Genomic DNA, 23,534 nt, shown 5'->3' with positions numbered 1-23,534 from the left:
AACAAAAAAACATGGGGATGACTCCCTGCTGGAGCCTCTGCTGGATGTCAGCGGGACTGCAGCTGATGGTGGTTTTAGGGCAGGGGTGGGCAACTCCAGGCCTCAAGGGCTGGTGTCCTGGAGGTTTTAGATAGCACCCGGGGTCAGCACACCTGAATCACATGATTAGTTTATTACCAGGCCTCTGGAGAACTTCAAGACATGTTGAGGAGGTTGTTAGCTCTTAGAAACATATAATCATATATGCTGAGAGGTATATAATCGATTGCATAATGATATAATGCCTGATCCTCAGTAGTCTGCAAAGACTCTGTGCGTTCCAGAATGCTCTGGCATACCACACGTCCTAAGGTCATGATAGAGGTCTTACCTTCTCTTTCTGATATATAGTATAGGAGGACACCTACTTTATCTGTTTGAGTATAAGAGCCCTTTGTTTAGGCGGACCGCATGCCTGGTTGATATGTTATATGTTAATGAGACTATGCATTTTCATGTAACCACAATAAAGAGCAGACTACAGAGGGGCTGACATATAGTGACTGGCGTTTGAGCGGCAGGAACAGCGCTCGTCCCGGTCACCTCCCTCATGCACGAGATCACACAAATAGCTCTGGTGTCTGGTGTGTTGTTTTTGCCATTGTAGTGGATTGTCTCGGTTGTTGCAGCAATAGGTTTGTGCCTAGTTAAAGCTATCAGAGGTCATTTAGCCATTTAAATCAGCTGACATTTCTAAAACCTGCAGGACACTGGCCATTGAGGCCTGGAGCACCCCCACCTCTGTTTTAGGCTAAAGGTTGCATTTCATTTCTAGTTTCTAGTTTAAAGTTTTTGGTTTGAATTAAGCTTTTATGTCATTTTTATGCTCTCAGCACTGACTTGAGTTCCAAAGCTTCCTGCTGCAGGTCCATGGCTGCCTTGGCTTGCTTGTCCAGGTTCTTTAAGTCCTCCAGGAATCTGGTGGCATTTTTCAGCAAATTATTGACGTTGCTGATCATGGACTGGATGTTAGCAGGTGACTGTGGGAGCTCGATTCTCAAAACTGCTTGTGCCATTTTCTCAGTGTCCTTTGGAGGAACCATGTCATCTGTCAGGGAGGAAATGTGAAGAGCAATGAAAAGGTTTCCTGCAGAGAAACATTACATACTCACATACAGCAGCATCACAACAGCACCAACGTTCTCTGTAAAGCCACGCTCTCTGTCTCTGACTTCAAAGGATCCATCCTGTACTTTGCTACCATCTGGTGGGTACTGCCTCAAAGTGGACATGAAAAACAACATGTATAAAGCCTAATTTACACCATTCACAGAGAGTTGGGGAATGGCTGCAATCACAGCATTGTAAGATGGCGACAGATGTACCCTTATGCCCCTCCTCAATTCAGAGATGGTCTTTCCCTTTTCACGTAAATGGCCTCCTTGACTCCGCCCTCAAACCAGCGTTCCTCCCTGTCCAGGATGTGTACATCTTCATCCTTGAAAGAGTGTCCACTGGCCTGTAGGTGTAAATAGACTGCAGAGTCCTGGCCTGACGAGGTAGCTCTTCTGTGTTTTGCCATCCGCTTCGCCAAAGGTTGTTTGGTTTCCCCGATGTATAAATCCTGGCAATCCTCCTGGCACTTAACAGCGTACACTATGTTACTCTGTTTGTGTCGGGGGACCCGATCTTTGGGGTGGACCAATTTTTAAAAGCCAAAGAGACGCAGTGTTTAGAAAAAACTCAGCTGCTCCGATACTCCTGTCACCTACGGGATCACTACTACAGGTTTTCACTTAGACAGCAGTTGTCCTTCTCTCCTGGATCGGCTGGAGCTTTGTTTAGGTGCCTTCCCAGGTTTGACAAAAGTCCAGCTGGGATAACCACATTTACTCAGGGCCTTCTTCATGTGATGTTCGTCTGCTTCCCTGGCCACTGTGTCAGTGGGGATGGTGTTAGCTCTGTGCTGTAGCGTCCTAATGACACCCAGTTTGTGCTCCAGTGGATGATGAGAGTCAAGCCTTAAATGGCCTGTATTTATATAGCGCTTTACTAGTTCCTAAGGACTCCAAAGCGCTTTACATATCCAGTCATCCACCCATTCACACACACATTCACACACTGGTGATGGCAGCTACATTGTAGCCACAGCCACCCTGGGGCGCACCGACAGAGGCGAGGCTGCCGGACACTGGCGCCACCGGGCCCTCTGACCAGACTAAATACTTATCCATATGTGTAGGTTTACGGTGCACGTCAGCTTTTAGATGTCCCCCATTACTGATGGAAATCTCACAGTCTAAGAAGGCTAACCTGCAATTATTTCATATCCTCCCTGGTGAATTTGATGTGTCGGTCCACCGAGTTATTGTAATCCGTAAAATGTGGTATGTCCTGAGATTTGATTTTCACCCAGGTGTCATCCACAAATCTGAACCAACGGCTTGATGGTGTTCCAGGGTAGGATAGCAAAGCCCTCTTTGCCACTTCTTCCATGTACAAATTGGCCACAATGGGTGAAACTGGGGAGCCCATGGCACACCCGTTGTCATGGTCCTGGGCCATGTGGGCCCAGTATTCTTAGTTTTCATGTATTTTTGTATTTTGTTCTTTATTTAGGCCATGCTTCCTGGGTTGATCTGTTACGTTGTTCCTCATGTGTTTTCCCTTCGTGACTCTTACCCCCTGTGTGCCCCTCTGTGTATTTATGAGCCCTCGTCTCTCTTTGTGCTTTATTCTATGTTTTCCCTAGCCCGTTATGTCTGCGTTCTTCCCGTGCTCTCTCTCCTCCTGTCTGAACCTCTGTGCCTGTACCCGTCAGCGTTATGTTCACCCCGCCCTGTCTCGTTATGGTTATCTGTGTCACCTGTGTTCCCCGTGTGTTCCCACTTTCCTCGTTAACCCTCTGTGTATTTCTGTCTGCGTCTTCCTCTGTTCGGCGTCGCGTTCTCCCTCATGTTGTGTGTAATTCTCCCCGTGGTTCGGTTCCTTGTACAGTTCATGCGTTAGTTTTCCCAGTTTTAGTTTATTCTGTATTGCTTCCCGTGGCCAGCAATAAAGCTGTGTTTTTTGAGTTTATCTCCGTGTCTGTGAACCTGCATCTTGGGTCCTTCCCCTGCCTGCCACACAACGTATCATGACAGAAGAACGCGACCACAACATGGACCCAGCAGTTCACAACCCCTCCGCGGACCGACAGTACGACGCGAGCATGCCGGACCCAGCGACACAAAGACTGGAGATTGTCCGGACAGTGGAGTCGCTGTGCGACAAGTGGCTGCACTGTTCCAGTGAGGAGGAACGGGAGGAGTTCGCCCGCCAGGTAGGGGTGTGCGTGTCTGTGTTCCCCTGGTTATGGGAGACGCTGCACCCCCTCGTCAGCGACCTTCTCGTCTCCGCTCTCCGACTCCGTCCGCAGCAGCGGCCCGGTGGGCGTGCACCTTCACCAGAGCCGTGCCATCGCGCCGTTGCCCCGCCGCCTCATGAGCCAGTGGCGGTCAGAGTCGGAACGGTGAGGCTCACCACGGACACACCATTGGCTCACACTTCATCAGCTTCCGCATCTTCGCCACCGCCTGCCTGCACGGAGATGCCCGAGGCTGTTGACTTCGGTGAGGAGGAGCGGCAGCAGGTGTTGCGAGCGTATCGGGAGGATGAGCTACGCTGGAAGCCCTGGCTTATCTCCGAGGAGGAGCTTCCGCCAGCCGCCCCGCCTCGGACCGGCCGCCCGTCCTCGCTGCCTCGATCGGACTACTCTTCTCCCGCTTCCTTTCTGGCGCGGATGTGGTCGGAAGACGAGGAGCCAGTCATCACAGAAAACCAAGTTCCATCCGCGTCCACTTCAAGACGGAAGCGGCGTTCACGTCGCCGTCGCTCATCGCTACGGCATGTCTCGCCCTCCACTGAACGACACGAGGAGGCTGTGGAGGTAATGGATTTCGACCTCGAGGAGCGGCAGAGCGCCGCATGCGCGCAACTGGAGGAGGAGCAACGGGGGAAGCCAGGGCTCGCTCCTCACTACGGTGAGATTTTCCGCGGGACACGCCTGGCCTTTGGGGGCCCCCGGAGTTGCCAGGAGCTCCCACCTGACGCTCCGCCAACACTCGCATCCTCAGCCTCTGCGTCACCGCAGGAGGCTCCACTTTCCGCGTTAACGGGGCCCACGGCCAAGAAAAAACGGCGTTCGCGTCGTCACCGCATCACCCGATGCTCGGAGGTGAGTGAACCTGTTCTGTCAAGCCAAGTTTCCTCTGAGCGGGCGGCATGTGAAGTAACTACAGACTTAGCCGGTGATATGGCTAGCAATGAGCTATTCACCAAGCCACAGGCTAGGGACAGTCCTTCTCAGCCGATTATGACTGCTTCACTCAATCCTGCAGGGACCACAAAATCTACACATAGACTGAAAGAGACTTCCACTGATTCTCAGGGTAATAGTGTGAGTAGTGGGGTGAAGGTGTTTCCTTTTGTGTCTTTTACCATGTCTGAGGTTCCATCCAAGTCTGAGCTATCTGTTTCTGAGCCTGACCTCAAGAACTGTGTTTTCTCAACTCCGGGGCCCTCTGAAGCCACAGTAAGCAAGGATATTGCAGAGTTGGCAAATCATGGATTAAAGTGTAACATGACTAGTGATCCTGTTTTCCCTGCTACTCTTGTGTTTAATGAACTGAAAACGGTGAACGCCGATCATAAACTCACTCTAACCTGTCAAGATGAAAACATAAATGCTGATCATGGTAACCTGGACTGTGTAACGTCACAATATGAATTCTGTCTTCCTGAAGGTCATACACAGGGTGATTCTGAACTGTTTTGCACCAGTACCTCCACTCAGGAGATGGAGGCTGAGATCAGGGTTAATGTGACACCGTTTTCTCCTGTCTCTGTGAACTCATCACTGGATAAGATTTTAGCCTCGAACAATGTTGTAACCACTCACTCTCAGCCTGAAGTGTCACCTGCTTCAGTTAATGGTTTACGTACCGTTTTGCCTGTATCTGTCTCTCCACTCAATATAGTCATCACTCTGACGCCACAGATCACTGCGGGTGCAGGTTCCAACAAACACATCCATCCAACACACCACAGTCATGCTACCACGGTGACATTGGTTAGGTCCATACCTGTGTGTTTACTGTTTTTTCAGGAGTTAGCTCCTGATGATCTAAGCCTTGTTTTTGTGGATCGAGTGGCAATTCTTGTTTTCCGTATGGTTGAACCAGCTCCTCTGAGCCGCACACTACCATCGGTTAAGTCCAACCAGCTTATGTTGGCCTCTCCTAGGATTACTGAGACTGGGCCAGTAACCTGCGAGCCACCTTGGACTGATGCAGACTCTGGGAACCTAATGATTGCTGGCTCTGAACTGGTGGTCCCTACCACTGTTCACTTCACGGTTTTTCATGCCAAGATGTTAAGCCCTATAGACTGTTTTCTACCTGTTTTCTCTCTCTCTGGGTTTGTGCCTCAGCAGCCTGTGTTTCCTCAGCTCCTAGTCCAGCCAGGGGCCTACATAACTGTTTGTCCTGCATCTGCTGTTGGACTCCCAGGTGTGCCTATCCGGCACCCTGCGGCGACACCATCGCTTCACGTCACGTTAGCTGGAGGGTCCGAGGGGCCCGTTCAGCCACCTGTCTCCGCTGGAGGGTCCGAGGGGCCCGTTCAGCCACCTGTCTCCGCTGGAGGGTCCGAGGGGCCCGTTCAGCCTCCTGTCTCCGCTGGAGGGTCCGAGGGGCCTGTTCAGCCTCCTGTCTCCGCTGGAGGGTCCGAGGGGCCCGTTCAGCCTCCTGTCTCCGCTGGAGGGTCCGAGGGGCCCGTTCAGCCTTCTGTCTCCGCTGGAGGGTCCGAGGGGCCCGTTCAGCCTCCTGTCTCCGCTGGAGGGTCCGAGGGGCCCGTTCAGCTCCCTTCCACGTCGGCTGTACAGGCTGCTCCTCAGTCTTCTAGGAATGGCGTGAGCTTTCTCTCCGCCTCGGACTGCCTTCTGCTTCAGCCATCTCTTCCAGCTGGAGAGCCCGAGGAGCCCGTTCAGCTTCCTTCCACGTCAGCTGTACAGGCTGCTTCTCAGCCTTCTAGGAATGGCGTGAGCTTTCTCTCCGCCTCAGACTGCCTTCTGCTTCAGCCGTCTCTTCCAGCTGGAGGGCCCGAGGGGTCCGTTCAGCCTCCTGTCTCCGCTGGAGGGTCCGAGGGGCCCGTTCAGCCTCCTGTCTCCGCTGGAGGGCCCGGGGGGCCCGTTCAGCCTCCTGTCTCCGCTGGAGGGCCCGAGGGGCCCGTCCGGCCACCTGTCTCCGCTGGAGGGTCCGAGGGGCCCGTCCGGCCACCTGTCTCCGCTGGAGGGTCCGAGGGGCCCGTCCGGCCACCTGTCTCCGCTGGAGGGTCCGAGGGGCCCGTTCGGCCACCTGTCTCCGCTGGAGGGTCCGAGGGGCCCGTTCAGCCTCAAGCCTCGTCAGCTGGAGGGCCCGAGGAGCCCATCCAGCCACCTTCTGCTACGCCTGGTCCAGCCTGTGCTTCGTCCGCTGCAGCCTCAGAGCCTTCATCCGCTGCAGCCTCAGAGCCTTCGTCCGCTGCAGCAGCCTCCGAGCCTTCGTCAGCTGCAGCAGCCTCCGAGCCTTCGTCAGCTGCAGCAGCCTCCGAGCCTTCGTCAGCTGCAGCAGCCTCCGAGCCTTCGTCAGCTGCAGCAGCCTCCGAGCCTTCGTCAGCTGCAGCAGCCTCCGAGCCTTCGTCCGCTGCAGCAGCCTCCGAGCCTTCGTCCGCTGCAGCAGCCTCCGAGCCTTCGTCAGCTGCAGCAGCCTCCGAGCCTTCGTCAGCTGCAGCAGCTTCCGAGCCTTCGTCAGCTGCAGCAGCCTCCGAGCCTTCGTCAGCTGCAGCAGCCTCCGAGCCTTCGTCAGCTGCAGCAGCCTCCGAGCCTTCGTCAGCTGCAGCAGCCTCCGAGCCTTCGTCAGCTGCAGCAGCCTCCGAGCCTTCGTCAGCTGCAGCAGCCTCCGAGTCTTCAGCCTCGTCTGTTGCGGCTTCGGCCTGTGCTTCGTCTGGTCCTGTGCCCACCGGGCCATGGCCAGCACGCCTGACACTGGAGAGCCGCCGCTGCCTTCCGCGCGGCCGGCCCCCTGAACTGCTCCGTCTCCTTCGCCGCCGCCGCTGCCTTCCGCACGGCCGGCCTCCGGACCAGCTCTGCCACCTGTGCCACCCGCCTGGTCGGCCCCCCGACCGTGTGACCCGTGAACTCTTGTGCCTGTGGGCTCTGGGTCGGCCCCCTGAACTTTATTTTGACTACAGTCAGGTGCTCCTGTGTTTTCTGTTGTTTGTTTTGTTTCCCGTTCTGGTCCCTCCGTCCTGGTCCCCCGCCTCCCGCCCTGGGTGGGTTGTTTTCTGTTTTTGTTTCTCGGGTTTGGGCTGTCAGGAGCCAGCCCTTTAGGGGGGGGGTGGTGTCATGGTCCTGGGCCATGTGGGCCCAGTATTCTTAGTTTTCATGTATTTTTGTATTTTGTTCTTTATTTAGGCCATGCTTCCTGGGTTGATCTGTTACGTTGTTCCTCATGTGTTTTCCCTTCGTGACTCTTACCCCCTGTGTGCCCCTCTGTGTATTTATGAGCCCTCGTCTCTCTTTGTGCTTTATTCTATGTTTTCCCTAGCCCGTTATGTCTGCGTTCTTCCCGTGCTCTCTCTCCTCCTGTCTGAACCTCTGTGCCTGTACCCGTCAGCGTTATGTTCACCCCGCCCTGTCTCGTTATGGTTATCTGTGTCACCTGTGTTCCCCGTGTGTTCCCACTTTCCTCGTTAACCCTCTGTGTATTTCTGTCTGCGTCTTCCTCTGTTCGGCGTCGCGTTCTCCCTCATGTTGTGTGTAATTCTCCCCGTGGTTCGGTTCCTTGTACAGTTCATGCGTTAGTTTTCCCAGTTTTAGTTTATTCTGTATTGCTTCCCGTGGCCAGCAATAAAGCTGTGTTTTTTGAGTTTATCTCCGTGTCTGTGAACCTGCATCTTGGGTCCTTCCCCTGCCTGCCACACAACGTATCATGACACCCGTGATTGCGGTGCCGTGCAGAGGAGGTGGGCGCACCTGCACGGCATCCGCAATCACGAATTGAATATTGTACTGGGTCCTGTGGTTGGCGTTGTTGTTGTGATAATGTTGAGCGGGCAGCAGTAGAGCTGCAGCTCTGTGAGTATTGTGGACAGCATCCGTCAAAGCATTAATAAAAAGTATTAAAATGCCACTGGGTCTGCCGTGTATGTTTACACATATAGTTAGGGCTGGATCAGGTGAATCTACCCATGACCCTCTTAATGAACAACCCCCACTACAGTTTAAATACATGGGATGATCCATCAATTAATTTTAGACCTGGTGAAGCCTCTTGGATGAAATATGTTCACAAACTTAAAGATGTCCAGTTGTTTTCTTTCCAAACTCCTTAGGCTTCCGTGACCTGACTGAGGACCTACACTGAGACTCATCATTTAGTTCTATTTGTCTACTATTTATATTTTATTCTGGGACAGTTGGTGTGCAGCACCCACAATTTTGTTGTACAAGTACAACAACAATAAAGGGTTATTCTATTCTATTCTGGCTGTACAGGACCTCCACATCTGCCTTTTATGTGGCTTATAAATGATCTGAATTACTGTCTCTTAAATCTGTTGATTTGATGATGATCTATGTCTCACTGAGGAAAGTGAGATGATCTGATGATCATTGCAGGCTGAGAAAGAACACACTGTACATGATTGCTCTACAACTTTAAACAATAAGTTAATGAATGTGGAGTGAGCACTGACCCATCAGGTAGTCTTTGACTTGCTGAATAAGCTCTCTGATTTTGTTTTTCTCTCTCTCACACGAGTTTGTATTGTTGTTGATCTGGTCCTGCAGATCTCTGGCCCAGTTTTTGGCATCCCAAGTCATCTCATTGGCATTATTGATCTGACAAAAGAAATCACCTTTTAAAAGATTTAGTTTGTGGAGAGGGATGTGAAATATTACACTATGGTAATTGGTCTACACGTAAGTTTATAATGCTACAACACTAGCATCTGCAAAATTAAAAACATCTTTGTGAGGAAGAAAAGAAAGTGTGATTTGAGTCATCAAATTGAAAAAAACATTTCTGTTTGTTCATCCAAAAAAGTAAAACAGGAAGAGCTCTACTGTTCTGTCGATCACACACAAATATCAAAGAAATGTAGATGCAAAACTCACTGGTCTCGTCAAATGACACCACAACACACCACCAACACACTTCCAAACCAACGTGGTGCTTGGTAAGAGGCCTGCAGGTTTAACCTGTGTTTAACCCTCACCCACTCCCATAGAGAGTAGAGCATTCACCAGTGTTTCCAGTATAGACCTGCCTTGTTCTTGGTGTCCTGCAGTCTGGAAGGCAAATTCATGAGCTGGTCTTTCAGCTTCTCTGCAGTCTTAGAAGCATCCTCACTGACATGAACAGCTCCTTTACAGTTTGGACTTCCGCACTTCCTCTTCCCCAGATCACGCCCACAAAGAGCTCCAGTACACCCTGAACAGTCCTCCAAACCTGGATCGCCACAGACCTTTATCGCATCACAACAAATTGCTTAAACAGTATTCACATTTACCCAGCGGTCATTGTTGATTTGATTATATGGAATCAATGATTTTCACAGCAGCATTGAGACAACAGGACAATCAGCTATTCATTTAATCCTGCAGCTACTCATGTGATATATTAGTCATATGACCTTACAGTTCAATGTTTACATTGTAGGGTTTTTGGTTTGTTTGTTTGTTGACAAACTGCATCTGGTTGTTCTAGATTGGTCATTTTCCAACAAAGAACAATTTCCATGTTTACATCATCTTATCTTGACTTAATGAAAGGTAGGTTTGGTGTTGGTGATGTCTTGCCTAACATCATTGGGTCAAACGAAATTCATAGGTTTGTTCTTTGTAGGAAATGTGCCAGTGGTTTTCAGGTGTACCTGTGTGACCTAACGGTACTGGCTAAAACAGGTGTGGTTTGCTCAAAGCAAGGAGACGCTCGACATTTTGTCTAAGTGTTCGGGTTTTCTAATGGAGAGTGCTGTAAACTAAACATGTCTGCTGAGTTTGGCATCAACTCTGATCTGCTGAACTGTGATTGTGATTTAAGCACCTTGAGACAACAGCTTTAAGGTTTGGTGCTATGTAAATAAACCTGAATTGAATTGCGTTTTAATCATTGGCTAAAAAATTATTGATCACCATACCCTCCAGTTTTATAGGAGCTGAGTTGCTCCCAGTCAGTGACCTCACCACAGGTTCAAACTCAAACCTCTTTGGTAAAGATAAAGATATCTTTATCTCTATCTTTTGGTAAAGATAGTCACCTTCTGTTTGAGCTGAACCACACTCAGCTCTGTGACCTTCTTCTTCAGCAGTGCAAGGTCTCCTGTATTGCACATGCTCAGTTTGTGTTTGACTTCCTGTCTGGTGTCCATGGAGTCCTCTACAGCTTTGCTGACATTTCCCACCCTCTCATCCTCCAACATGAAGAATCTGTAAAGCGTCTGGATCTCATCCAACAGCTCTACAACAGGTTCAGATGAGACACGCGCTAAGCAGAGAAAGTGAAATCATGAAACATGAAGTCTGCTCTGTGATGAAAACAAAGGTTTATGTTTAAAAAGATGAATTCATTGCCTGACAAATAGATCTGCTCTGTTTTTAACTGAACCATGAAAGCAGTTTCTGAGAATATTTATGTTTCTTCACTTTCTGTTAGAGATAAGTGAACATTTTTAGGTATTTAGCTTCACATTAAGACCGTGCATGTCCTGATCTTTAATTTAAATGTGGAGTCTTCAAAAACTCAGAAAAGGATCTTGTGTAGTTTATCTGAAGATGTTTAAAATCCTCTGATGTGATGTGATGTGATTTTAAAAACAAAACATATAAAAAAAGGAATGTACCTTTCTGTTGGTCATTTACGTTATCAGTTGGCACACTGGTGAGTTTCTTCTTAAGGTTCATGATTTCTAGATGAATGTCGTCAATTTCAGTGTTGAAGAGGGGAGACATGTCAATCAGGATCACATTTGTGTCGATGGCATCTTTCACCTTCCTGTGAGATGAATACACTCTGATTATTCAGCATAAGCTAAATCTTCCTGAGTGCTCTTTGATTGTACAGTATTGTGAAAAAGTCTTGAGTCAACCTCATTTCTTAATATTTTGCTAAGTTAAAGGCAAATATGTGACTATTTATTGAAACATGCAGCCATAAATTGAAATAGATAAAAACAGACTGCACAATTCTAACAAACTTGAACGTCAGTATTTGGCAGAGGTGTGGACTCGAGTCAGACTCGAGTCATTAATTTTATGACTTTAGACTTGACTTGAAAAAATGTTCTAAGACTTGTGACTTGACTTGGACTTTTACACCAATGACCTGGGACTTGAATTGGACTTGAACTGGTTTACTTGAGAAGACTTGATATTTCACCCCAAATATAAAATTTAACATGCATATTATATAGAGATTGAAAATGTGACGTCATTCAGGGGTAAAACCGCAAAGGATTCTGGGAACTCGTGGCAAGCGGTACTAGCACATGCAGGCTTTCAATTGAAATCAGTCACACAGCGATAAAAAGAAACACAAAAATGGCAAGAAGCTGTTGTATTATTAACTGCAATAGCCGGTCGCATGACAGCCACGGGAAGCCGACGGGTAAAGAGATCGGTTGTTATCGGATTACGTCGTTGAAGAGAAATTGTTCGACCCATGTTTCCAAAGTAACAAAGAGGCGACGGATGGCCTGGATTGCAGCCATTCAAAGACCAAATATAACGTCCCAGAACACTCCAGCTCACAGGTTAGTCTGCTCCAAGCATTTCCACAAAGGTCAGTCTGCTGTTGTAGTTAATGCGTCATTTTCATAACATAATTGGTGATATAGGTTACAAGCAAGTCTGGCGCTGAACAGAAATTGTTGCGCTATGCTCCTTTGTTTATTGTGCATAAATAGTGAATTGTCCTGACACAATATTGCGTTTCGCTTCTGTTATTGTGGTACATTGACAAAAACATATACTTTTATTCACAGAATAAAACAGTTGTTTTGTATCACTAATTGTCCAGTACGATTACAGCATACAATATTATTGTCACTGCTACATTTCTGTGATGCTACCAGAAATTATTTCCACTACTAATTAATTACCGTTGAGCTCAAAGGTTATATTAATAAACGGTTAACGAATGTGTATTTATGAAGACGATTTGTGAGACTGGTAAAATTATGATACGTACGATGGTCCTTCGTTCGGTGCATTTCAAGGTCCTGTACCCATCCGTCGGTAAACTGTACCTGGGCTTGTTGCAGTGACCTGAAGTTACTAAACTTCATGAGTGTATGCACTCACTCCAAGAACCGTATGATTATAAATATGCATATAAATATGCTACGATGAGATAGCTGACTTCATCTAACTGGCAAATGTTGTCCAGGCTCCGTTGGTGATACAGTTTTTTTTAATGTGTATGATATTTTTGTCATGCGATTTTAAAGCTGGTCCTACAAGCGCATCCAAGAATAACATGCAGCTTATCTCAGAACTGTCGGTGAAAATTATTCTTGGAGCTAAGTTTAATTGAGCTGCATTTTAAAGAGGTGCAATTTCACAATTTGTGTATATTTTCCAAGTTCACTATTTTGTCATGTGTTGAGAAAAACACAGATTTTAAAATTACATGGTCTAATATTTACATTTAGCATATAATGGCAACATGCTTTTTTCGGGGTTTTTTAAAGACTCGAAAGGACTTGAAATTCAAAATTTCAGACTTGTGACTTTACTCGGACTTTTACACCAGTGACTTGAGACTCGACTCTGACTTGCCTGACATTACTTGAGACTTGACTTGAGACTTGAGGATAAAGACTTGAGACTTACTTGAGACTTGCAAAACAATGACTTGATCCCACCTCTGGTATTTGGTATGATCACCTTCATTCTTCAGCACAGATTGAGCTCTCTGAGGTAGCTTTCTGTAATTTGTTTTAGTCCACAGAAAGAGTTCTCCACGCTTCTTGAAGGACATCCAAAGTGCTTCTTTGGATGATGATCCCACACTGCTTAAATATTGTTGATGTGCAGGCTATGGGGAAGCAACTCCATGTCTAACAGTATTCTGTTATGTGTTTTGGTATTACATGGTTTTGTATGGTGGATCAAAGCTGATGGTACTTTTCTGCATTCATCAGTTTTATCAAAGATCTTAATTCTGACCACCTCCTTTAAATTTGTCAGTCCGTCAGATTTTAGTTTAATAAATTTTTTGGCATTTCTTAAGGACATGATGTTTTAGACACTGTTCATCTGAAATGTTCAAATTTTTTAGGCCTGGCACTTCAGATACATATCAAATTTCCTTCCTCTGAATCTGGTAAGTTACAAGAACTGGACTGAAAATGAGTAAAAAAGCAGCCTATGTCCAAAGGAAAACTTTGAAAGACCTTCAGAAACTATGCTCAAAAACACTTTACAAAATTACGGGAAAGTCTGGCTCCTTGGAAGCAAAATATAAAGAAATGAGGGATGACTCAAGAGTTTTCCAGTATACTGTATATTTTTACATTTAGCATTAGTGGAGTTCCTTTTAAGTTCATCCTCTCATGCCTTACCTAACCTTCAAAGACATTTTCTCCAGTTTCTCCACGCTTGGTGGGGAGATTACTCTCAGGTTGGCCAGGCTGTCCAGCATAGAGTGCATGTTAATCATCTCCTGCAGGTGCTGGTTATCTGTGGGCTGTACATTGTTATGAGGGATAAGGGTCCTCATTTTCTGGGCAGCTCGCTGGACATCAGTGACAATTTGAGTCCAGAGTGCGTTGCAGGGATGGCACGGTTCACAGGCTGGGAATAATGTATTGAAGCCGGGCGTGCACTCATCACAGAATATACCGCTTACACCCGCCCGACAGATGCACTTGCCAGTCTCAGGGTCACATGATGGTTGTTTGGTTCCCTCCAGATTGCAGTCACAAGCTGAAAACAAGATAAAACATGGTATCTTCGCATGAAAACAAGGGGGATTTAGAAAAGGTTAAAGTGGACCTGCGCTGCTGCTACTTAGAATACACTTTCCCCCAATAAACTGTAAACTCAATAAATCAGTGTGTCTATGCCTTAAAAGTAGAATGGGAGGCGGAGCCTTCAGTTTTCAGGCCCCTCTTCTGTGGAACCAGCTTCCAGTTTGGATTCAGGAGACAGACACTATCTCTACTTTTAAGATTAGGCTTCAAACTTTCCTTTGTTCTAAAGCATATAGATAGGGTTGGATCAGTTGTCTAGGCTGCTGGGGGATTCTCAGGATGCACCAATGTATTTACACACCTGTCTGCATTTAATTATTAGTTAATATTAATGTCTGGTTCTCTTCCACACCCTGTCTTTGACCTGCGTTCTTCCTGGAACAGTGCAAAGTTTCCAAATAAGACAGAAGTGGTAGATGTGGATGTTGTGCTTTGAGTGCAGCTCTTTCAGTGACCATATAAGAATATCCCCATCCTGCGACATCAAGCAGATCAAAGAGTATAAAAAGTGTGATAAAATGAGTCTTCAGAACAGTCTGCACCCTTTTTTTGGTTTTTGGTTCACTGCCCTCAATATTTGAAACTTTGGAACGATTTATATGAATAAACACCACTGGAGACATATGTCAGAAAAGAAAAGAAGAATTGTCCACTTAAAGGAAACATTGAAATATTACTCACAGATACACTGCAGGTCTGGATTCCTAAAATGATTTTCTCTGCATTCATCACAGTGCCTTCCTCCAAACTCAGGATGGCATGGACAATGTCCAGTTACCTGAATATGTCACAGCACATTCATTCAAAGTTTAACCATCAGCATCTACTGCAGGTGATTATTTATAATTTTGTTTTTTATTTGAAATAAAAACAACCTTGAAATGGACACACAAACACACAAGGCTGTTTTTCTGAGGTGAGAGGAGTAGCAGAGTGACAGTCTCACACCCTAAATGATAAATGAAAACTGAACCCTGTGGTCACACGCCGACACTGTCTGTGGCTGTGGAGCTCTTGCCTTGTCACAGATGTTGGAGATAGATTTGATGAGGTCACAGCTGCAGGGCTGACATCCCGAGGCTATGTTCAGATTCCAGTATCTGTCCTCACATTCATCACAGAGTTTACCTATCACACCTGTCCTACAGGGACACTGTCCTGTCCTGGGATCACAGAAACAGGGTCTCCCCAGAGGACACCGAGTCTCCTGAGTCCCCCGTCGATCACAGGAGCATTCTGGAAAATACTTTTATTTTAGTGTTTGTCAGACCATTGTGAAATATAGAAAAGAAATACAGGGTATACAGTATAGATGGAGCAATAAAGAAGAAAATTTATGCAAGAAGATTATTGATGATGGAAGCATTCATCCCTCTTTCAAAACTGCAGTTTAACTTTAAAATGGTTATAGTAAGAATCAGGTTTTAAACAGGATCTTTAGATACTTTGCTACTAGCAGCCTGTCATAAAAATACATAACACATTCCTTAGCATTTTCACAGCTTTAATTGAAAAAAACAACACATTTTGACAGCATGAAATAGTACTTTTGCACCAGCAAGTTTATTCTCGCAGACCTGTTAGCTGAAAAGTTTACACATTTTGGCATTGTGAGCAGCGTGCCTTTGTAAAAAAAAAAACTGAGGACAATGGAAAAGTGAAGGCCTAAAGAAGAAGTGTGAGGCCTAAAACGATATCTACAGCAGATAAACAGTACCTGATATCATGAAGTCATGTCCTTAAGAAAAAGGGGAAAAATGCTTTGCCTATCGATCACACTTATCGGTTCTGCTTGCACTTGGACAATCAGCTAATTTCAGTTTGTGTGCAGGAGAAGGAAAATAGTGGCACAGCCTACAGCATGAATATGGATATTTTATGGTAAAGTGGAGACTGCTCCAGAACAGAAACAGCTGCATTATTCTGCTAACACAACTTCAGCTCTTTGCAAGCACCTTCACAGATGGCATGCTAATGCTAAGCTAGCCAAGAACCCAGAGTGATGCTAAAGCTGAGTAAATGCAGACCTCAGCCCAGCAGCCAGAGCCTGAACAACAAGTAAAAAACTTGCTGCAATCAGGCTGCAGCCTCTACCTGTTCATGCTTCTACAGTGGGATCACCATGACGACTGCTTTGAAGTCTCTTTGTGCTGGTCTCCATATTTCAATTCAATTCAATTTTATTTATATAGCGCCAATTCACAACAACAGTCGCTTCAAGGCGTTTACATTGTAAGGTAGACCCTAAAACAATACAATAATCCCTGCAGCAAAAAGTCTAATGTGGCTGAAGCAATCTTATTATGACCAAGGAGAGAAAGCAGGTAGACTTTTGGCATGGAGAATTAAGAAAATGCAGAGTGAAGGAGCAATTAATAGTATAAAGACCTCTTCAGGGTATGTAACAGTAGATCCATTGGAAATTAATGACAGCTTTAGAGAATTGTATGAAAATTTGTATAAATCAGAATGTGCTTATGCCTCAGAAGAACAGGACGTATTCTTAGATCAAAATCAGTTCCAGACACTAATGGAAAACACAAAGCAGGAGTTAGACGGACGTCTATTGAAGAGATATCACAGGCTATCAAAGCATTAACAGTGGTAAGGCACCTGGGCCAGATGGCTTTCCGGTCGAATTTTGTAAAAATTTCCAAGAAAAATTAACATTTCCTCTTTTTACCCTGAAGAAGCGTAAATGAAACTCTCCCACCTACTCTGGAACAGGTAATGATTACTTTGCTACTGAAACCTGGTAAGCCCCTGCAGAGAGTTCATCATTTAGACTAATGGTGGTTGACACTAAAATACTTTGTAAAGTTTTAGCAAGACGATTAGACTCCTGTATCGCACATTTAGTTCATGATGATCAAAATGGCTTTGTACTAAAACGTCAAGGGTTTCACAACATAAGAAGGATTTTGATTATAATTCATGAGAAATTTGATGCTAAAGATACAGCATTATTATCACTTGATGCTCGTCAGGCCTTTGACAGAATACAGGAGTCATATTTATTTAATGTTCTTCCAAAATATAGATTTGGAAACACTTTTCTCAAATGGGTTAAATGTTTGTATGCAAATCCCAAAGCTAATGTTTTAACAGATAACAAGTTTCTAACCCTATCACATTGGAGCGTTCCACACGCCAGGGGTGCCCGTTATCTCCAATGCTATTTTTCTTAGCTGGCGATGATGTTAGAATGAGAACTGACATATTTGTTTTCCAGTTAGGAGATCAAGAGCATAGATTGGCCCTTTATGCTGATGACCTGATAGATTTTTTTGACTAGGCTCTCCATTAGTATACCAAAATTAATGCAACTAATGGAGTTATTTCTGGCTATAATGATTCAAAATCCTCCATCCTATTTCTGAACAAGGATGAAAGGCTAAATCCTATTATACAAACCTCGCTTATTAATGCAAAAAGGATTTGTGTATCTTGGAGTTAAAATCACCCCAGACATTGACACCATTGTAGCAACAAACTATGACCCTTGATTAGTGAAGTGGAGGAATCTCTAAATAAATGAATGACAATGGCCATATCAGTGAATGGCCATAGAAACATTATAAAAATGAACATATTACCAAAATGTTTATATCTGTTCCAGTCACTTCCTCTGCCTTTTCCAAAAGAATTCTTTGATAAGTTAAACAGTATCTTTGATATATTTATTTGGAATAACAAAAAACCTAAATTAAGACTTCACTTGTTGTAGTTAGTGATATAGATATATTACAATATATATTAGCAATAGTATAGATATGTAAGTATATTACAGAAATGGGTCTATTATGGTATGTTATAATGTACACGGTATGAAGTATGTTGTGAATATTCTATAACTATAAGTATGTACAGGCTGTAGTGAGTACAAGCTATGTACAGGCTATGAAAAGGATATAAATATGAAAAACTATACAGAATATGAAATAAATAACTTTACAGAATCTGGGATATACAGCTATACAGAAATGGGAACTATGCAAGTTGTAAACAGTTGTAGGATTAAAGATTATCGAATGTACAGAATGATTATTTACACAGAGCTATACAGTAGTGCAGTTAAGATAAGTGAGGGTGTGGATAGTTTCTACAGAGGCTATATAAAGTGCTAGTGGTTGTGAGTGGTGGTTCAGTCCATGTTATTATTGTGTTTGAGGGTACAGTTGTCCATTGTGGGTGTGTGTATGTTCAGTCCATGAGTTTAACGTGGGTCAGATGTCAGGAGGCAGAGTTCAGGAGTCTGACAGCTGTGGGGAAGAAGCTGTTCCGGTACCTGGTGGTCTTAGTCCGGAGGCTCCTGTAGCGCCTCCCAGAGGGCAGGAGGGTGAAGAGTCCATGTGATGGGTGACTGGGGTCTTTGATGATTTTCCTAGCCTCTTTCAGACACCGCTTCCTGTAGATGTCTTTTATGGCAGGAAGTGGTGCTCCGGCGATGCGCTGGGCAGTTTTCACGACCCTCTGCAGTGTCTTGTAAACTGTATGTATGTATAAGATGTTCTCACCTACCTGTGAGTCCAGCGTTTGGGTCCTCCTTTCTTCACCCACACTGCAACCACTGACAGAATGACACGACCCCGCCTTGTGGACCCAGCGGACTCTGAACTTTTCGAGCGGCAGGAGGCAGCGCTCCTTCACTGGACGGAGGAGATTAGGGGAAAACAGCGGCTCTTCGTGGAGAGAGAGCACGTCTTTGCAGGGACTCGTCTGGCTCTGGGCAGGCCTCGGGGACGCCGTGTTCTTCCGCCTGCTGCCTCTCCTGCATCGAAGCATTCACCGCGGAGAGTGGGTGTCACTGGCCAAGCTTCAGCTGCTCACTCCCTCACTGCTCTGCTCCTCGAGGGAGGCAGCCGACGGGCAAGTCGGCTGCTTCACTCACCAGACTCTCCGCCTCGCCACGGCACAGCGGCTCCGTCTCCCACCTCCGCTCAATGGAGGCTCCCGTGCCAGAGGCTCAGCTGTTTACCCTGCCCGCTTCCTCTTCCCGGAGAAAGCGGCGCAAACGCCACCATAAAATGGACTATTTTGAGGAACTCCCGGTGGTGAGTTCCAGTGACTGTTTTCCACACTCGTCATCCGTTTCCTCACTTAAAACAAATAATAGACTTATCTCTGATTCATGGTGAGTTTCCCTCCTGGATGAGGATGTGGATTGGGAAGTTGTTTTCTGCTCTGCTCCCTCTGAGCTGGTATTTATTTAAGACAATAACAGCACTTCAACACCCCCAAAGACTGTTCAGTTAAAGACTGTGAATAGTGGTGGCAGAAGGGCCAGAATAATATTGGATAAATCTGTTGTCACGATTCCTGGGTACGCAAACCCTAGGTCTGCTTATTCTAAGACTGTTTTATCTAAGCCGGCTTCTTCACCTACCTGTCAGCCTGTTCCGGTTTCATCAGCCCAGGCCACTCTTAAAAATATTCATGCACCTAAACCTGCCAGTATCACTCACCCTGTCATTATTTCCATCTCTATCAGTTAGCCAACACCCACACCTGTGCCAGCGCCCAGGCTGAGGGCAGCTGTGACCCAGTCCGCTCCTGCACCTGTTCATGTTCCTCGGGTGGGTGTGACTGATGTCCAACCACCTCCCGTGCCTGTCCCAGCGCCCAGGCTGAGGGCAGCTAGAACCCAGTCTGACCTCCCTAGAGGCTCGGAAGAGCTAGCCTCTCCACCTGTCAGTCTACCACTTCATCCACCTCCTGATCCAGCCTTTCACGCACTAGCACTATCCCTGGTCAGGCTAGCTGATCTGTTTCCGGCTCAAGCACCAGATTTACTAGCCCAGGTTTCTGCACCCGCTGGCCCTGCCTGCCTCCAGCCAGAGGCTCCCACGCTATTGCCTGCAACTGCTCCTCCGCCGGCTCCCACGGTGTCGTCTGCAGCTGCTGCTCCGCCGCAGCCTCCTCATACACGTTGGATTTGGCATCAGCGACCACCTTCCAGGCCGCTGACTGGACCTTGTCACCGGTGTGGCCGGCCTCTGGACCTGCTCAACTGCCGCCACTGCCTTCCACGTGGCCGGCCTCCGGACCTGCTCAGCTGCCACTACTGCCTTCCACGTGTCCGGCCTCCTGACCTACTCAGCTGCCGCCACTGCCTTCCACGTGGCCGGCCTCCAGACCTGCTCAGCTGCCACTACTGCCTTCCACGTGGCCGGCCTCCGGACCTGCTCAGCTGCCACTACTGCCTTCCACGTGTCCGGCCTCCTGACCTACTCAGCTGCCGCCACTGCCTTCCACGTGGCCGGCCTCCTGACCTACTCAGCTGCCACTACTGCCTTCCACGTGGCCGGCCTCCGGACCTACTCAGCTGCCACTACTGCCTTCCACGTGGCCGGCCTCCTGACCTACTCAGCTGCCACTACTGCCTTCCACGTGGCCGGCCTCCTGACCTACTCAGCTGCCGCCACTGCCTTCCATGTGGCCGGCTTCCAGACCTGCTCAGCTGCCACCACTGCCTTCCATGTGGCCGGCCTCCAGACCTGCTCAGCTGCCACTACTGCCTTCCACGTGGCCGGCCTCCGGACCTACTCAGCTGCCACTACTGCCTTCCGCGTGGCCGGCCTCCGGACCTGCTCAGCTGCCACCAATGCCTTCCACGTGGTCGGCCTCCGGACCTGCTCATTCGCCTCAGCTGCTGGCCACACAGCCGCCCAGCAGAACTGTTTTGGCTCAGCTGTTGGCCACGTGGCCGCTCACCAAAACTGTGCCTGTTTGGACTCTGTCTGTAGTCCCAGCCTGCTTCAAAATGGCCACCATCATTCTGTGCCCAAATCCTCCACCATCTCATCACTGAACAACTGGCAACCGGTAGCCCTGACCCACATCACTGAATTGAATTGAAATGTAAATCCTTCACCATAGGGAGAGGGCAACCAGTTATCTTTTGGGTCGAGTCAGGGTTACACTCTCAATGGTAGTGCTATAGAAGGACACCATCAGTTTCTGTGTGATATTATTCTTCCTGAGAATTCTCAGGAAGTACAGTTCTGTTTTGGACCTTCTTCAGTAGCTCAGAGGTATTTATACTCCAGGACAAGTTCTCCTCCATGTGGACTCCCAAAAAACGAAAGTCCGTCACCGTCTCCACACAGTCTCCCTTTATAGTTAGGGGTGAAAACTCTGTCTTTTTCTTTCTAAAGTCAATTATAAGTTCTTTGGTTTTTGAAGTACTGAGAACAAGATTGTTGATTTTGCACCAAGACACCAGTTGCATCATCATCATGAGCAAATGTTTCGAGAGGCTGTTCAGGGACTTCATCTGCTCTGCACTATCCAACTGACTGGACCCTCTACAATTCAGATACTGCCACAACAGGTCCATTGATGATGCCATAGCCCTCACACTACATACTGCCCTGTCACACCTGGAGAAGAGAGACACGTATGTGAGAATGCTGTTTGTAGATTACAGCTCAGCATTCAATACCATCGTTCCCTCGAAGCTGGACAGGAAACAGCAGGATCTAGGATTGAACAGCTCCCTCTGCTGCTGTATCCTTCACTTCCTGTCTGAGACGCCAAGTGGTCAGATTGGCAGCTTCACCTCATCCCCCATCATAATGAACTCAGGTGCTCCACAGGGGTGTGTACTGAGCCCTCTCCTGTACTCACTCTACATCTATGACTGCACGGCCACTAGCAACTCCAGCATCATTGTGAAGTTTGCGGATGACACTACAGTGGTGGGTCTTATCACCAAAGGTGCGCTAACCAGTGCCCTGACCCACTGGTGTCGAGACAACCATTTCACCCTCAACGTCGCAAAGACAAAGGAGTTGATAGTGGACTTCCAGAGGTGCAGAGAAGCACACACCCCCACCACCATCAACTGTGGCGAGAGTGAGCAGCTTCCGCTTCCAAGGTGTACACCTGGTAGAGGATCTCACATGGTCAGTACAAAACAGTGAAGAAGGTCCAGCAGCGTCTCTTCTTTCTCAGGAGACTGAAAAGATTCGGCACGAGCCCCCGCATCCTCAGGACCATCTACTGCTGTGCCATTGAGAGCATCCTCACTGGATGCATCACCACCTGGTACGGCAACAGCACCGCTTACAACTGCAAAGCTCTTCAGAGAGATGTACCAGTACATGTGATGTGACAATAAAAGTGATTTAATTTTGATTTGATTAATTATTTTATCTGAGCTGAGCACTAAATCAGATAAAAAGTCTGAGAAATCAGGTAGACGATAGATGATAACGAACAAGACTGGCCTTTTTACATCTGATGTGGACAAGGATAAGCATCAGGCTTTCAAATGAATTTAAAATCTGTCTTGGTCTTTCATTAATTAATAGGCTGGTGTGAAAAATTGCTGCCACACCTCCCCCTCGGCCTGTGCTTCGAGATTTCTGGTAGTTAGAATGACTCGGGGGTGTTGATTCATTTAAACTAACATAATCATCCTGCTGCAACCAGGTTTCTGTAAGGCAGAGTAAATCGATTTGTTGATCAATTATTAAGTCATGTACTAACAGAGACTTGGAGGAGAGAGACCTAATATTTAATAATCCACATTTCACTGTTTTACTCTTTGGTTCAGATGTGGATACTGTATTGTTCTTTCTTTGTGATTGTTTATGTTTAAGTTGTTTGTTGCTGGTTTTTAGTTTGTTTTTTGTCTGTTTGGAAGCTGACACAGTCTCTATGGAGATGGGTTTTTGGGGGGGTAGCAGGAGGAGAGAAGCTGCAGAGAGGCGTGTAAGACTGCAACTCTGCTTCCTGGTCCCAACTCTGGATAGTCATATTTTGGGGGGTTTAATAAATTTGTCCATAATTCTAGAAATGAGAGCTGCTCCATCTAAAGTGGGATGGATGCCGTCTCTCCTAACAAGACCAGGTTTCCTCCAGAAGGTTTGACAATTATCTATGAAGCCCACATCGTTTCTGGGACACCACTCAGACAGCCAGCAATTTAAGGAGAACATGCGGCTAAACATGTCACTCCTGGTCTGATTGGGGAGGGGACCAGAGAAACTTAGATCCAACATATTATTTTTCCAATAGTATATATTTTTTTTAATACCATTTGTATGTTTATAGTGGTGCAGAACTGGGCTTTTATTTTCCCAAATGTCTGCACTGAGTAGGAGATTGTACATGTGTATAGAAAAAAAAAAAGGATTCTACTCTATTCTATTAGGGTAGAGATCTGTTTTAGTGTGTGGGGCTGTGGCCTCAGGTTCATATTATTAAATGGTGATCATGAAGCAGTGCATTTCAGATATTTTTACAGAGTAACATGAAAGTAACGTAACAAGTAGACCAACGAATGTCTTTCTTCTGGGTGTAATTAAGTAACATACTGCAATACTTTGAAGAAAATTGCTCTGTGTAATATGTGTAATAATTACTTTGTTGAGTGACGACACCAACACTGATCACAACAGAGGGAAGCACCTCCAACATGCACAAACATGTGACCCGCAGCATGCAGTGAATGTGCATGAGTGTAATTTCTTTGATATGCTGATTATTGATGG

At 46.7% G+C, this 23,534-nt stretch overlaps 1 protein-coding gene across 5 annotated transcripts in view; it reads right to left on the bottom strand.

Moving 5' to 3' along the window:
* lamb4 (laminin, beta 4) overlaps nucleotides 1–23,534 on the bottom strand; it is a 79,601-nt gene that overhangs the window by 6,741 nt on the left and 49,326 nt on the right. For 4 of the 5 annotated variants that reach the window (XM_026172276.1, XM_026172279.1, XM_026172277.1 and 1 more), the window contains exons 24-31: nucleotides 15,053–15,270; nucleotides 14,716–14,812; nucleotides 13,624–13,987; nucleotides 10,903–11,054; nucleotides 10,321–10,547; nucleotides 9,328–9,525; nucleotides 8,755–8,899; nucleotides 880–1,087 (exon numbers count right to left, since the gene is read on the bottom strand). In XM_026172276.1, coding sequence (XP_026028061.1) covers nucleotides 880–1,087; nucleotides 8,755–8,899; nucleotides 9,328–9,525; nucleotides 10,321–10,547; nucleotides 10,903–11,054; nucleotides 13,624–13,987; nucleotides 14,716–14,812; nucleotides 15,053–15,270 — 1,609 coding nt within the window. The remainder of the gene's footprint in view (nucleotides 1–879; nucleotides 1,088–8,754; nucleotides 8,900–9,327; nucleotides 9,526–10,320; nucleotides 10,548–10,902; nucleotides 11,055–13,623; nucleotides 13,988–14,715; nucleotides 14,813–15,052; nucleotides 15,271–23,534) is intronic. The other variant, XM_026172280.1, reaches the window with a different exon arrangement.

This window comes from Astatotilapia calliptera, chromosome 7 (genome assembly GCF_900246225.1).
Source record: "Astatotilapia calliptera chromosome 7, fAstCal1.2, whole genome shotgun sequence".
Lineage (NCBI taxonomy): Eukaryota > Metazoa > Chordata > Actinopteri > Cichliformes > Cichlidae > Astatotilapia > Astatotilapia calliptera.
The sequence above is the reverse complement of the archived record's forward strand: the minus strand, read 5'-3'. Positions and strand labels throughout refer to the sequence as shown.